Source organism: Lathamus discolor, chromosome 3 (assembly GCF_037157495.1).
Source record: "Lathamus discolor isolate bLatDis1 chromosome 3, bLatDis1.hap1, whole genome shotgun sequence".
In the NCBI taxonomy this organism is placed as follows: Eukaryota; Metazoa; Chordata; class Aves; order Psittaciformes; family Psittacidae; genus Lathamus; species Lathamus discolor.
In genome coordinates, this window is record NC_088886.1 from 133955812 (window position 1) to 133969968 (window position 14157).

At 37.7% G+C, this 14157-nt stretch overlaps 1 protein-coding gene across 1 annotated transcript in view; it reads left to right on the forward strand.

The window, feature by feature from the left end:
• Positions 1-14157, forward strand: part of TBC1D12 (TBC1 domain family member 12) — a 46316-nt gene that overhangs the window by 25770 nt on the left and 6389 nt on the right. The window contains 6 exon segments of the mRNA XM_065671905.1: positions 5758-5873; positions 7537-7619; positions 9228-9345; positions 9917-10023; positions 10657-10737; positions 13349-13443. Of these exon segments, the coding sequence (XP_065527977.1) occupies positions 5758-5873; positions 7537-7619; positions 9228-9345; positions 9917-10023; positions 10657-10737; positions 13349-13443 (600 nt within the window).

Genomic DNA, 14157 nt, shown 5'->3' on the forward strand with positions numbered 1-14157 from the left:
TCTGATGATATTTCTACTTAACTGTACAACATTGTGGAAGTAATCATACAGATGTTTTTAGAGGCCTACCTGCTCCACAGTTGAACATGTGTGTGAAGGAGAGAGAGGTTTGAAACCACTTGCAAAATATATGGCAATCCCCATTGTTTGCTCAAAAGAAGTAATGACTGATTGAATAAATTCAATACCAGGCTTGGAGTTTTAGGGGAGTAAAGCATGTCAAAAGAAATTGTCATACATAGGGTGCATGTTTTGTTTAATTGGAGTATTAGTATGCGTTGATGTCTACTTTACAGGCAATCCTTAAGGTAGACAACGTGAATTAACTTTCATTATCACTTTCTCCTCTAGCATACCTAAACCATAATTGGATATATAGTGCTTAATCTGTATAACTGGTACTTTCAGGACTGTGAGGACTTTCACAATCCTTGTAATCCAAGGCTTTTATCACTCATTTCCGGTTCAGCTTTTGTTGTTGGATCCTCCAAACTTAGCCCAGCAAGATGCACATTAAATTTCATGGTCAATATTTATTCCTTTAAAGCTCTATTGTTCAGGCATTGTAGATGTAAGTTTGTCTTCTAAAACGGAATCATTATGCACACAGTTAAGTACTTTATCCCCGTGAGCATACCCTACTTAAGGTCGTATCTAATGCTTTTGGAATGCTGCAATGCAGCTGGTTTTCCTTTCTGTAAGGTAGTTTGTGAAGATGCTGGAAGAAGCAGCTATGGGCAATTACACATATGTTCCACAGTGCAACCCAGTACTGTTTAGAGATATCTAAAATAGCTCTCAGTGGTCTAGCTGTCCTATATGGTGGTTCTGAGAAAGGAAAAGAAGCCTTAGGTTTGTAGAGTTAAAAACATTATTTGGTGTATCTTTATCTTCTCAAGCACAAAGGCAGGTTATAAGCAAAAGATTTTTTCCCAGCCTCGTTTACCTGTTACCTGTCTGTAGGTTAATAGGCTTATCTGTATTTCTGCAGGAATAAATACTGGAAATACAAGTCCCTCCGCATACTGAAGTGCTCTTAAATATATCATCTCAGTGTTTTTCAGGAAAAACATGCTTTTAGCCTGTTAACAGGTTAATTATTGGCAGTAGATGAGAGGATGCAGTTCCAGACTTAATAAGGTGATAACTGTGCTTACTTTCTATTAAAGCTGAGATTTATTTTTCTTTGGGCTTGTGAAATGTTCTGCAATTTTCAGTAAGTCACAGATATGCTGCAATATTTTAACAACTTTTCCTAAGCTACAGAAACCACGTGACATTTCCACAATAATTTTTTTTATACATAGTCTTGAATCTTAGCTGTCAGTTGTTCCGTCCTCTGTCGTATGCCCTGCATGTTAAGCATTTGACATTTGACTTGAAGTGTATTTCACCTTCTTATGGAAGAGTATGAGTTCACATCTTTTGAAGTTAAATTCTGTATCAGCTCAAGCTTTTTATCCCATGCCAAGAATTTTAGGTTCTGTATCAAATGCGTGTTTAAGGCTTATTGAATTCTTTACATCTAGTCCTACGAAATATTCCAGGAAAAAAAAAGGTATTTTAGTTGCATAAATTAGTGGGTTCAATGGATGTCTGATGGTTCTGGAATCTAATCTTCAACTAGAGCACAGGCTCCTTGAGGAAGAAGCATCTTCCATTGGATAGTTCTGATACTTTGGAATGTATTTAGTCTTGGAGAATGTTATGACAGTTTGAGCCTGAAGCTATTTTGGTCTCTGCCTAGACTCTAGTAACAGTTTTCCTTCTCTGTTCATGTGTTCTTTCCTTGCAAAACCCAGCTGTTCATGAAGTTTACTTGCTTTCAGAAATGCAGTTGGGTGATGAGTTCTGCTTATGTGGAAATCCCCCCTGAAGATTTTTAATTTCCACTCCTCCCCATGCCCCAACCTCTTTGTTTCACTGTTGTTTTGAAATAGTATACCAGTTCTTAGCATGTACAATAACTAGCACTGTTCAGATGTGTTGCTTGTAATAAAAAGGTGAGAGTGGCTTCATCCTAATATCCATCTTACAGTGCTTTTATTATTTAACTTGCATATGAATCAGGTGTGTAGGTATGTGAAAAAGGTTGGTACTATTTGAGCTTCCTCATCTCTGACCACTAAATGAATTTGATTTTGAGTCTCCTGTTACGAAGTACTAGAAAACATGAAAGTAAATCAGAACTTCTATGCAAGGATATGAGGAATGGCATTGCTACTCTACTGGAGCCTGGATGTTGACCTCCAGCATACTATCACAGGATACATTCCTAAGTTAAGAATGTGCTGGGGTATCCTGAAGTATAAAGCATGGCAGAAGTGCCTAAAATGTCTCTGGTTTTAAGTGGAATGAAATTTTAGACTTAATAAGATATATACTAATTACAACAGAACTCTATGAATCCTGTATGTCCAGTTCTCCAAGATATTTGTTTGCATGTGCCAAATCATGTTGAATGTATATTATTTTCCAATCAGTAGTTGTTTTGAAATTACCCTTCAGGAGAAAAATATGTTCTAGGGAATTTGTATAACCACTGGTTTTGGCCAGAGATATAGAAATACTTAGAGCAAAGTTGTATTTAAGAACAGTTGGCTAGTAACTTGTAAGTCATTGTGTTTACAAAGAATTAGTTTTTTAATGTGAATGTATGTATAAATGATAACAGCAAACAGTTGCTTGCTCCTTTTCTTTCTAAGGTGCATATTTGGACTGTTTTTGAAGACAGAAAAGCAACAGAGCTTCTCCTCTAGTTGAAATTGTGGGCTGGTTGCTTTAGATTTGTGTTTGTCTTTCCAGGGCACTAATAAAATGATGTACCAAATAAAAATTTTGGTACACTGTCATGGGGCAGAGTATGATACTGTGGTAAAAGTGTGGATAGCTGGAAAGATAGCTGAAGACTTCAGGGTTAAGGGGTTGGAAACCACTTCAGAAGGTACTGTGAATGTTCCAGACCCATTATTTGGCTTGTTTTGTGGTGATGCAGTCCCCTTTTCTCATCAGTTGAACTGTTGATCTCTCTCCCGCATACTAGAAAACAGAAAGGGGCAAGAACTCCAAATAACTCCTCAGGGTCTGAAAGGTATTAGTAGCATATAATGCATATGGCCTTAATGCTGTGAACATACCTGGTCTCCTCTGATCTCTGAAGCTAACAGGCTGGGCTTGATTAGAGTGTGGATGGGAAACTACTTGGGAATACCAGAGTGGTGTCTCCATCCTTGCTTATACTAAAAAACTGGCTGAACAAGGTCCTATGCAATTTGCTGTAGTTGAGCCTGCTTTGAGCAGGGAGGCTGAACTAGGTGATCTCCAGAGGTCGCTTCCAATCTCAATGATTCTGTAATAACCCTCTTGAGATGCGATTAACATGACACCATTGAGGTTATATTTTTCAGATCATTTAATGTATTATGCCCAATGTGGAAGAAAAGAATTTTGTTAGAGATCATTAAAATGGATAGAGTAAGGAGGCTGTCGATCAAAAAGCTTTAAGCCACCTTAGTGCTGGGCAAACACTTCGTAACTTCTCTGGAAATCTCAGGTTGCATTGTCATAGAATCATAGAATAGTTAGGGTTGGAAAGAACCTTAAGAACATCTAGTTCCAACCGCCCTGCCATGGGCAGAGACACCTCACACTAAACCATCCCACACAAGGCTCTGTCCAGCCTGGCCTTGAACACTGCCAGGGATGGAGCATTCACAACTTCCCTGGGCAACCCATTCCAGTGCCTCACCATCCTTACAGTAAAGAACTTCTTCCTTATATCCAATCTAAACTTCCCCCGTTTAACCCAGTACACCTTATCCTATCACTACTGTCCCTAATGAAGAGTCACTCCCTAGCATACCTATAGCCCTCCTTCAGATACTGGAAGGCTGCTATGAGGTCTCCACGCAGCCTTCTCTTCTCCAGGCTGAACGGCCCCAACTTTCTCAGCCCGTCTCTTCATACAGGAGGTGCTCTAGTCCCTGATCATCCTCGTGGCCCTCCTCTGGACTTGTTCCAACAGTTCCATGTCCTTTTTATGTTGAGGACACCAGAACTGCACACAATACTCCAGGTGAGGTCTCACGAGAGCAGAGCAGAGGGGCAGGATCACCTCCTTCGACCTGCTGGTCACGCTCCTTTTGATGCAGCCCAGGATACGGTTGGCTTTCTGGGCTGCAAGCACACACTGCCAGCTCATGTTTATTTCCTCATCCACCAACACCCCCAAGTCCGTCTCCACAGGGCCGCTCTGAATCTCTTCTCTGCCCAACCTGTAGCTGTGTTCCCATTTACCTTTATGGGCTTTTAATATATGTAAAAGCTTCGAATTTGTCAGCTCATTTTCTATAATGCTGTCAACAGTCACTGAATGTACAAAGTCCTCTGTTTCTCCCTGAAAGAACTAATGTGTACAAGAAGTTGTTTATTAGGCATGAGGTTCATTTGGAATCTATTTCTGGAGAAGACTTAGGCCATGTATCTTTCTAATCAAACCTAATTAGTAACTGCTGCTTTTTTTTTTTTTTTTTTTTAATTTTTGGTGACTAAGACGTCAGATATTTTGGTTAATCTGAGGCTCATTTTACTTACACAATTATTAAAGCAACAGATGTAGAAGAACAAACTGTCTTTAGATAAAAAAACACTTATGCAAGTTAGAGCTCATTTGGCTGTGCTTAAGGATACAGCTGTGTGATCTGTGAAAATACATTAGTAAAGTACCTTAATTTTGTTGTCTTACATTTTTCAGCTCTTAGTAGACTTGCAGAGAAACATATTTAGCCTTCATACCTAGGAGAGTATGAACCCATGAGCTAATTTGGTTTAGGGATAAGTTGGAAATCTCACAAATAACCTTTTAAGATTTGCTGGCTTGTAAGAATGGGTGTCCAAGTAACTTGGCAGGAAATTTTTATTTACAGATGCTAAAAAAGAAAAAGGAACATGAGGTTTGACATTTTCATGTGGCTCTGTCTAGCCTCTTTCCTAAAGACTGTCTCATATTTCTGTTTTGTTGAGTTGCTTCTGTGGAAAAAGGAATGGGATTCTTTTGTCTTTAGAATGTGTATTAAGGGCTGTTAAGTATTTCTTTCTAAGTAGATTGCATTTGTTAACCTCTGAGAAAGAAATTATGTGAAAAAGACTTGTAATGATAAATATTGTTATATTTTCACTGGCGATAGTGGAGATAGTTTTAGATAGTGTAGGTTTGATGGTCTTCCTAAAGGCTTCAGAAACCTGAGGGTTACCAGATCTTAAGGGTGGCTAGAATCACAATGAAAGAAATAGAAGGAGGCATACATTCTTAGTTAGTGGTTTGTAGTGGTGGTTTGGGGTTTTTGTTGGGGGTTTTTGTGTTTTAGTTTGGTGTGGGTTGTTTGTTCTGATTTTGGGTGTTTTGTGGCTTGCTTTTCTCTTGTCAGCTTCATGTATTGCTTCAATAGACTTGTGCACTAGCTAGTTTGGCACGATTACGGAAATTTTATAATTACCTGATCCTCGGATGCTCAGTAGTCATACTGAACTAGAATAGATCAAAGATTAAGTTGGTATAAGAAAGTGCTTTCTCATTCATCATAGCAGTCCTGCAAAGCTACGCTATTTTGCTATAAGCAGTTGCAACTTGTAATGTTAACTCCTTGTGTCTTAAATTATTTAATATTTTAACATTATTAAATAAGTGTAAGGTAATATGCTTACTAATTAGAAGTGTGGCTGAAAGTTGATATGTAATTTTTATCAATAATTGTTTAGGAATATGAAGCACGGACAGGAAGAATGTATAAACCTCCACTCCCATCAGCAAGACGTAAAAATATTGAATTTGAACCACTTTCAACTACTGCTTTGATTCTGGAGGATCGACCAGCGTAAGTATGATCCTGCTGTGGAACTGATGATGACTGAATTCATTAGATATACTTCTGGTGAGCTTCACTAGCCTTACGTGAAAGTATCAGTGGATTAGTCCATCTCAACTAATAGCCTAATACCTTCAGAAGAACCTTTAAGAACATTACAGCCTACATGAGGAATTCTTTCTTGCTGTGGCTTAAGAATAGAGCCTGGGGCCGCCAGTCTGTTGCCTACTGTATATCACAGCTACCTGTGGCAGTGTAGTAGGCGTCCTTAATCAGGAAAATTCCTGAAGAGTATTCATGGATTTCTTCACTGCTACTTCAGTATGCACTCCCTTCTGTTTTCCCCATTCTGGAAGCTTAATCTCCTAGATCAGTCAGGAAGACTTAACAGTGGCAGTTCTCACTTCAGGAGACCTGAGCTTGGCTTACCAGAGGAGTTTTTTATAAAGAAAAAAAAGCAAAAGAATTAGGCACTTAACACCAGGAGTGGGAAGAATTTCCTTTGAAACCTAAGAAATACCTTCCGAATTGCACCTTGAGAAAGCTTGTGATGGCACTGTTAAATGTTTGCGCTAATTAGTGCCAATTAGGAAATGGAAAATAGAGCATGTAGTGTTTCCTTCAGTATTCTCTCTAGTGGTATATAAGCTCATTGCTATGATTATTTTTTTGAAATGCATTATTTCTGTTGATAGCGTGAGATATGCAGTAACTGTTTTGCTGATGTTTTTCTGTACTTTCAAAATACCACAATCCACAAACTAACATAAGTATGTTTTTACAAGTGACGCTTCCACTTGTTTTAAATTGGAGTGTCATCCCAAGTGTGTAATGTGTTGCCACAATCTCATCCTTAAAGATATATTCTGTTCTTGCCGTCACTGGAAATGCTAATAAAGGGATCTTTTCTGGGTTTGGGTTTGTGGGTTTTTGTTGGTTTTTTTTTTTTTATTGTTTAGGTTTGTTTTTTTTTAATATTAAAATCACAAAAGTGTCTTCTGTTTTGAACCAAAGTAGGCTAGAGATTGGGTAAGAGACTGAGACTAAACATTGTGTTCTGATTTGTTTTGGAATAACTGCTTGGTCAAGAGGAAGTGTGTGTTTGGCAATTAGGGGATTGCTGTGCAGCCAAAAAACAAACACATTTTAAGATGGTGAACTTGCAGCACTGCAGCAAGCTTCATTAGCTTTAGCTCTGACATAAATGTGGATCTGTCCTTTCTTCTGTGGGTGTCTTCTTTTGTGGGAATTTCAAAGGACTACCTATAATGAATAAAAACATTTACCTTTTATTGAAAATGTCATCATAGATTTCATATGAACAAATGGAGTATCGATATACAGTTACATTTAATGATTAAAGTATGCATGTCGAGAAATGCACTGGAATAAATAACTACAGAATATCAGTATTTTCCTTATGTCACTTCTTGCAAACTTCATTTGGGCATCACTCCAGATTTTCAATGAATGTAATAATCCTATTTTGGGGGAAGCTGTATAAGAACTGATAAACAGAAGCAGTAAACATCTAGTAGTTCTCTACTGCTGTCACTGAAGCACTTGTAGTGTGACAACTCCAAGGCTCAGAGACAGGCCAAATTAAAACCTGTTTTGAAATGGTTCAGAATGTCATTTGTGTCTATTGAATTCATGAGCACCTTGTTTTCAGAAATCTTCCTGCCAAGTCTGTGGAGGAGGCTTTACGTCACCGACAAGAGTATGACGAGATGGTGGCAGAGGCGAAAAAACGAGGTATGTTAGCAGCCAATAACCAGTATAATTCTTTTAACTGTGCAGGCAAAACCCGAGCAGTTTCTGGCTCTGTTCTCAGGCTGGTAGGTACAGTAAAGAACAACCTTGTTTAATATCTAGGTTGTGTTATTGTCTGGTACATACGTGCACACAGGTTAGATCAGAACTCAGTTATCAGTTTGTTTTCTTAGTCCACCATAGTAACTTAGTGATTTTTTTTTTTTTAACTACCTGCGTAATGTGAGCAGCTAGAAACTGTCTGGTTACTTGGACTCTTTTTATTTATTTATTTATTTATTTCCCAAGCTGTGTTGCTACAGTTGCCACTGAGAGCCAAAGTATAGTAAAGCTGAGGGCTTAAAGGTCTGGCATTCTTTTCAGGAATTTGACATTGATTTCAGTGTGAAGACAGATGAAAACTTCGTTGGGATTTTTTTTTTCCAACCAGCTGTAGCTGTGCGAACCTTCTTAGTCCCATTAGATATGTTTAATTTGAAAAACAGATCTGTAGCATCTGGTACTGTGTCAATCTATGAACAGTTGTTGAAAGGACTTCTGTAGCCTTGTGCCTAGTATTCAGGGAATAAGCTATTTCAAGAATCTGTGCTGAATGTTTTACTTGGGCTGTTGTCAGAGTTACAAGCTTCTGAACTGGTTGATCCTCTATGGATCTGTGGCAGCTTACTCTGAAAGATATAATAAGAAATCCGAAGCATTTGACAATTTGTTTCGCTCTTCTCTTGTGGTATGCATCTTCTAAGTTGTGGTCTGTGGTCCGTGTTCTCTAACTGCATCTTTGGAGGGTCAGGCATGTGTAGCATTTTAGTATATGTGCCCTAGTATTCCTTAAATTAACTATTGCTACACACACAAAGCTTCAGTAAACTCTTAATGAAGCTGATCAGCCGTGTCAGTTTACCAAGGATGGTGTGTTTACACCATTGATGTTTCTAACACATGCGTAAACAGAAAATGTCTTGCAATTTCACAGTGGTTCTTAGTGATATTAAGATAACACTGCTCTGTCCTCCTTTTAACCATTTTAATAGCGGATCCATAAATGCTTCTTTTTAACAGAAGGCAGAACACTCTTCTCTTATTCAGCATTGTGCCTTTGTCTTGGATCTTTAGGTCCTCTTTCCAGAAAAGAAAATACATAATCCTTCTAGATGGAAATTTTAGTAAAATCTGAATAATTTCTAAATGGGTGTAGAATTACACTTTTGAGTAATAACTTCATCCATAATTCTTGCTGTTTAGTCTAAGAAGTACGTAAAGTTTAGGCAGAATATGGTATGAAATTCATTACAAGAAAGACAGCTTGATGTGCTTGCTTTTTAATCATTCTGTGTACTGCAGAAAAGTGCTGTGAGTTTTCTAGCTAGATTTTTCCTTGTCTAAATGGATGTGTATTTAAATAAATAAAGACAGGTTAAATTAAATAGTTCCTGAGAAACACACCTACAGTCAACAGGAATAGTACCGAAATAGTACCAGCAATTGTAATTTACCTTTGATCTTTCAGACATTTAAATAATTAGGTAATAGCTGAATTATTTACCTAATAATTTCTATGCACTAATGTGGAATTATTAATATGTCTAACAGAAATTAAAGAAGCACATAAAAGGAAAAAAATAATGAGAGAGCGTTTCAAGCAAGAAGAGAATATTGCTAGCGCTATGGTGATTTGGGTCAATGAAATACTACCTAACTGGGAAGGCATGTAAGTAAAGTTCTGTTACGTCAGTCATCATAGGATGGTTTGGGTTGGAAAGAACCTTAAAGACCATCTTGTTCCAACTCCCTTCCACAGGCAAGGACACTTTCCACTAAACCAGATTGCTCCAAGCCCCATCTAACCCAGCCTTGAACACTTCCAGAGATGGGGCAGCCACAGCTTCTTTGGGCAACCTGTGTCAGTGCCTCACTACTTGCATAGTGAAGAATTTCTTCCTAATGTCTGAGGCAAATGAGGCAAGGCTGGCTTGTTTCTGTTCTAAAAACAGAGGACCCACATACCTTATTTAATTTCCCTTTCTGTTTGGTCAAGAAGTCAGTTTTTGTTGCCATGGTATAGTGAGAGGTCATTACAGCACAACATGAAATGTGCTTTCTGGGAGCTTAATGTTTTGAGGTTTCTTTTAGCGGGGCTTTAGCATAAGCAGAGATCCTTGAATATTGATTTTGGATATAGCATGTATTTTGCTTGTAAGTTGCCCAATGATTTTAGAAAACAAGATATGCAATATGTGACCTTTTAACTTGTTTTTTCTTTCCCTGCTTCCCTGTCTTAGGCGTGCTACCCGAAGAGTTCGAGAGCTGTGGTGGCAGGGATTACCCCCACGTGTACGTGGGAAGGTTTGGAGTCTAGCTGTGGGAAACGAGTTAAATATCACTCCTGGTATGTCTTTGCAGATCACATTCTAATGCAAAATTAAGTTGGTTAAACTTTTGTTAAAAAAAGTAAAAATCAGAGTATATTTGCCTTTTAAAGAACTGTATTTTGCAACCTTAGGAACAGGTCTTTTTACAGTTAGACACAGTCTGGTAGCAAGGATGGAAACAAGGATCAAAACCTGCTTACAGAAGTAGTTTTTTCTTAAAAGAGTTAAGGTGGTACTCCTCCCAAAAAATTAATTTTTATACCTAAAATTGAGAATTTGTAGCTTTGCTTTCTTAAGATGTGGAAAAGGGAATTGCTTTATTTTATAACTAATGATTTTGATGACCTGGAAGTGTTCTAACCTATTCAGAAAAATAAAAATCTGAATTAAGCCATAATTTCCCTGTTGTAATTGCATGATCACCACAGAAGAAAGCATAACACAGTGCATGCTATAAAACTGTATACAGTGGTACGCCAGTGGTTAGTGGTAACCGTCTAAATAGATTCTCCCCTTTCCCCTGGTGGCTAAGCTGAAATCAAGCAACAAAACCGAAGGCAAGGATACTTCGTGTGCTTTTGTTTTGGATGGGTGCTTTTCTTACTTATCTCTTGCTTTTTTGTTTTTGGTTTTGTTTTGCCTTCTCACAGAACTTTATGAAATCTTCTTGTCAAGAGCTAAGGAAAGATGGAAAAGCTTCAGTGAGACGAGTACTGAGAATGACATTGAAGGTGGGTTCTCCTGAATACTAGACAGCCTCCTATTCACTTTTACAAGCCCAGGAAGTCTCACAAGTTCAGCTGCAATTGCAGCATTAGGAACACTTATTGGAAGTGTTCTCAGTCATTCCCTACTTAAATGTTCACTTTCTTATAACAAGTCAGTGAGTGAGGAGCTTAATAGTATTTACTGTATCAATAAAAGATGCATTAAAATATTGCATGTGCTAGTTAATTTTCAAATGAATGTGTTTTCTTCTGAATTCCTGAAATACCAGAGCTAAGCTCTCATGAAACTTTTAGGTGAAATACAAAAAGAAGACATGGGTAACTATAGTATAGTAAATGCTATTGCTTAGTTCTGCTTAGATGTCTCTTAGTTTGGTATCCCTTCCATAACTTGGGGAAAGGAAAAAAATTACTCTCCTTGTTTGTGGAACTGAGAGGTGAAGAATGAAGGAATTACATATTTTGTATCCCATTTGGGTTTCCTTGGTTGCCCAGATAGCCTTTCCTTCCAGATCTATTAAGTAGGGAAGTTAGCATACTTACATTAGAGTTTTATCACTGGCATATTGCTGTCTCCTGTGGGTATTCTTTCTGTTAAAAATAGCATTGGTGATGATATATCTTTGTTATAAATGTTAACTCCTTCTGCTGTTAACAGTTACTTTTCTTAAAATGCTGTCTTCTGTGATTCTGTCAGTACCAGCTGCTATGAAATTACTTTGAGTTGGTGTCTTTTTGGGGGAAAGAAAATGGCATTGTAATGCAAGAAGTACTTTGTATTTGCAGTTGCCATAGCCAGTCCTGACTGACTGGCTACTCTGTAAATTATGTGTGTCTTCCTTATGCTAGCCCTGGGACTCACCTAAAGCTTGTCTTGAGATGAACTGTTTATAAAGAAATTCTGTGTGTACATGACTGAAAATGTGCTTATGCTTGGAAAACGTGTTTGCAATCCCCCTTGGTTTGTAGGGTGGCTGTTTGTTCTTTTGTTGTGTGGGTGTGGGTTGACTGTGGGGAAAGCTTGGTAATTTGTTTATTTTGGAAAGGTAGTGGTTCTGGATGAGAATGAAAGGGGGAAGAGCCTGTTTTTTATTGTGTCAGATGTTCTGGGAAATGTAGTAATGAGGGAAAACGTAATAGTATTTTCATTTCTGGTTGAAGAGCAAGCCAACATGCTGTGCTTATTATTAATCTTTAGTAGCAAAGTCTTGGATGATCAGTTATTTTAGCCTCATTTAACGTACTTGAGTAGGGTTTTTTCCGTTCAAATATCTTTTACTCTTTTGGAGTTCACAGAACCTAATTTCTTGTATAAATCTGGAGTTTCTTGTGCTCCATATCATAGACTCTCAACTTCTTTGGGAATCACTAAATGGATACTGCCCCAGATGAAATATTCCCAAATTATCCAGTATAATGCCTGTTCCTTTTGAAAAAGATAGGAAGGATTAAGCAGCAGCTCTTGCGCTTTTTGTTTAGATTGTGTATATTCTTACACTGTAATAGTAATTGCCTTCTTTCTCTCAAAGTCCCACTCACTCCTTATTGTAGTTTTAGGACATCCGGAAGGAAATGTTGCTTTTCAGGCTTCAGCAGAACAGGTTCTATTTAGCCAGTTCATCAAATCCCGTGATCTTCTGCTTTCCAGAGGGCTCTTGGCTGCTTTAAACCCTCTGAAAGAGCGTTTTCCGCAAGTGGCACATATTTTTTTTTTTCTCCTTGCTATTGCTAGTATTTGCATCATCTCACTATATAGAGAATAGAAGAGAGATAACTCAAGGGCCAGCTGAATTTCTTCTGGAGGTTCTTGAGTGAATGCTGCCTTCTTTCCTACCATTTGAAGAATGGCGATGCAAAACTTCTGCAGATCATAACTGTGTGGTCACTTCTGGAAACTTCAGTGAAGTTTCTCTGTATTTATAATTTGTAGTTACCTTCAGTCTAAATGGGGTATGAGGAATGCACGACTTCGGAAACAATATGTTTGATTTTGCAGGTGAAGAAGTGCTGGCTTCTTGTGATAATGATGTAATTAATCTTTTTTTTTCCCCCCCTAGTGTACTGTACATAGCATATTTCAGTACTCCTGGCTGAAATGAATCACCAAATGAGCTGATCAGGAATTAAAATTTGAAAAGTGAGATCTCACTGTATTGTGTTTAGATCAAGGGCAGTGCTCTCACACTGTGGTCTTGAACAGACTCAGTAATTGAAGTCACAGCAGAAAGAAAGAAAAGATGGTTTTGAGGACTGGTCTGGGCAAAGTTCAAATTTCAGTGAATGCAGGGCTGGATAGAGTGTTATACAGAAGTAAAAGGTAACCTGCTGGTTTCAAGTCTGAAAGGTGCAGAGGTGTATGACTTGAAACAGAGTGAGTAGACAGGTAGTAATTACTGATAGTTTCCCTCACTTGTTGGAGTTAATGGCATATATGAAGTATCAGTGGACAGTTTTAGATCTTGAAGTATAGCACTGTAGAAGTGTACTCCAAGAACTGGAACTAGGTAACTTTTCTCCCTTAGAAGCTGAAAGTCTTTATGTGCCTATGGCAGTTTTATTCTGAAGTTTGTAGAATTTATCTATCAGTTTTAATAAGTGTTGGTTTTGCTTGCAGATGCAGGTGCATCTGTTGCTGACCGCGAGGCCAGTCTGGAGCTGATTAAGTTGGATATATCACGCACATTTCCATCCCTGTATATTTTCCAGAAGGTAGGATTTCTGTAACTTTAGTTACAACAACTTTAAACATCTGAATAGTTCAACAAGAAAAGAAGCCTAGCTGGGTAAATGTGGAATAGTTTCTAGAAGTTGTTTGTATAAATAAAATATTTGTATAAATAACAAAAGTAAGATAAATTTTTATACATGCAACAGCATGTTATGAGTTTTGTTGTTTGCTTTTAGTTTCTTTTTAATGAGAATAGAGTAGGGACACTTAATGATGGTCTGTGAGTCTTTCTCTCCTGGAAAAAATTGCATGTGATTCCTATTAATGCATATGAATTACATGCAAAAATGAGAATATTCTCACTGTGTCTATGGAAAACTTGATGCATTTTAGTACACATTTTCAGGCTTTATGATTTTTGTATAGATCCAGTATATGCACACACATGTATATGAAAAAGCATGCACTGTTGTAATACAGTAACTTGAATTACTAAGTATTAAAACATCCACTGTCTCTGTAAAGAAAAAAAAACCCGGATGTATATCAGATATCCTCATTTTTCATTAGGTACAGATTTCCACTGAATTATTTTGTTGGATTATTGTTCTGTTACTCCAACATCTCAAAAACATGCATGGTAATGATAAGAGTAAAAACTGATATTAGCCTAGATGTGAACAAAGCGCTGGCTCTATTACATCTTGAGAAACTTAATACTGGCTTGCTATCTTCCTGTATTTATAAAGTGATTT